The 2,185-nt window shown below is 68.4% G+C and overlaps 1 protein-coding gene across 1 annotated transcript in view; it reads left to right on the forward strand.

Annotated features, from left to right (window-relative positions):
- LOC102766465 (mucin-5B) overlaps positions 1–2,185 on the forward strand; it is a 37,624-nt gene that overhangs the window by 5,707 nt on the left and 29,732 nt on the right. Inside the window, exons 9-13 of the mRNA XM_015560172.1 lie at positions 3–230; positions 619–729; positions 917–986; positions 1,328–1,465; positions 1,699–1,958. Of these exons, the coding sequence (XP_015415658.1) occupies positions 3–230; positions 619–729; positions 917–986; positions 1,328–1,465; positions 1,699–1,958 (807 nt within the window). The remainder of the gene's footprint in view (positions 1–2; positions 231–618; positions 730–916; positions 987–1,327; positions 1,466–1,698; positions 1,959–2,185) is intronic.

Below are 2,185 nucleotides of genomic sequence, written 5' to 3' on the forward strand. Positions count from 1 at the left end.
TGGTAGGCCCCCACCCTGCCCTGCCAGGGGGGCGGCGCGGGGGGTGGGTGAGCTCCCCCTCACCCAGCCACTCTGCTCCTCGCCTCCGCAGCACCTGCTCGGGGGGACTGTGGCAGTGCCAGGACCTCCCGTGCCCAGGCACATGCTCCGTCCAGGGCGGCTCCCACATCTCCACCTACGACGAGAAACTCTACGACATGCACGGCGACTGCAGCTACGTCCTGTCCAAGGTGCGGCTGGTCCCGGCCTCAGCCCTCCCCTGCCCCCCGGCCCCTCCTGGGTCCCATCCGCACACCCACAGGGGCAGAGGGATGCCCAGACCCTGAGACATGCTCCCTGGAGGTGACTGCAGGTGCCAGAGGCCACTGAGAGCCACCGCCCACCTGCAGTCTGCAGGGCAGCCTGGGCACAGGGCACGACACACACATACACAGAGACACACGCGCCACACATGCCCACACACGCATACACAGGGACACACGTATACTCAGAGACACACGCACACTCAGAGACACACACACACACTCAGACACATGCGCCACACACGCCCACATATGTGTGCACATTGGTGCACGCATACACATGTGCATTGCACACAATGCCCTGCTTTGCCCTTAGAAATGTGCAGACAGCGGCTTCACGGTGCTGGCCGAGCTGCGGAAGTGCGGCCTGACAGACAACGAGAACTGCCTCAAGACGGTGACCCTGAGCATGGACGGCGGGGACACGGTGAGGGTCCTGCCCCGTCACCTACGACAGGGATGAGCGGGGTGGGGGGGAGGGCGGGGGGGAGCAGGCTCCAACGCCCTCCCTGAGCCCCTCAGTCCCGGGGAGCCACCCTGCTGGGCTGTCCTAGAGCCATCCAGGCTCTGGTGGCTCCGCCCCCGCCTGACCGGCCCCTCCTCTCCCCCCCCAGGTCATCCAGATCCAGGCCAGTGGTGGGGTGTTCATGAACTCCATCTACACCCAGCTGCCCGTGTCAGCAGGTACGGCCCGGACACGCCCGGCCCTGCTCGGGCTCTCTGGCTGCGGGCAGTTCCAGAACATGCCTGGGGTGGTTGTCACATTCAGAGTGACGTCTCCGTGGTCCCACCTGTGGCTGCTGCGGGGACCCCGGCCTCTCAGGGTGTCCGTGGTCCCGCCCCGTGCAGGCATGTGAGCTCCGGCCCGGTCCTGGACCGCAGCGGGTGTCGGGTCCACCAGACGCCTGTCGGAGCCAGTGTCCGCCTCCTGGGCTGTCTCGGGAGCACGAGGCTCGGGCACTGGGGGGGAGCGGGGCCGGGCCGGGGCCCCGGGCCGCCTCTGACCACACCGCCACCCCCCACAGCCAACATCACCATATTCAGGCCCTCGACCTTCTTCATCCTGGTGCAGACGGGCCTCGGGCTGCAGCTGGAGGTGCAGCTGGTGCCCCTCATGCAGCTGGTCCTCAGGCTGGACCCCGCCTACCGAGGCCAGATGTGTGGTGAGCGGCCGAGCCCGGAGGGAGGGGGTCGGCGGTGGGGACCGGGAGGCAGCGAGCAGGGCAGGGCCTCGGAGGATGGCGGTGGGGCTGTGCACAGGCGCTGACCCCCACCAGAGCCTATGGGCAGATGGTTCTAGAACCCAGCCATGGTGTGGGAGAAAGCACAGGCCAGGAGCAGCGGCCGGGCTGGACAGCTGGGTCGGATGCAGGCTGATTCCCCTCCCTCCCCCCAGGCCTCTGTGGGAACTTCAACCAGAACCAGGCGGACGACTTCCTCAGCCTGAGTGGCGTGGTGGAGGGCACGGCCGCCGCCTTCGCCAACACCTGGAAGACTCAGGCCGCCTGCCCCAACGTCAGGAACAGCTTGGAGGACCCCTGCGCCCTGAGCGTGGAGAACGGTACCCCCGCCCTGGGGGCCCTTGGGCTGCTGCCCGGTTGCCCAGCAAGCCTCACGCCTCACCCGGCCTCGGGGGCCGTGGGGCTGGGGGACCCGGCTATCTAGGCCTGTGTGCAGACAGCAGGGTCTGGGCAAGCAGGGTGGGGTGCCAGGACCCCATCTCTGGGAAGGGTATCTCACTGCACTGCCAGCAGTGCCCAGGCGGCGGGTGGGTGAGCCCCAAGCCCAGTTCAGGGCCCGCGCGTGTGGAGCAGAGGCTGGGGGGCAGGCACAGGGAGGGGGTGGTCAGCCGCCTGGTGACCCCCATGTCCCCGCCCCAGAGA

The sequence above is a fragment of the Myotis davidii genome, unplaced genomic scaffold (assembly GCF_000327345.1).
Source record: "Myotis davidii unplaced genomic scaffold, ASM32734v1 scaffold3211, whole genome shotgun sequence".
Classification (NCBI taxonomy): Eukaryota; Metazoa; Chordata; class Mammalia; order Chiroptera; family Vespertilionidae; genus Myotis; species Myotis davidii.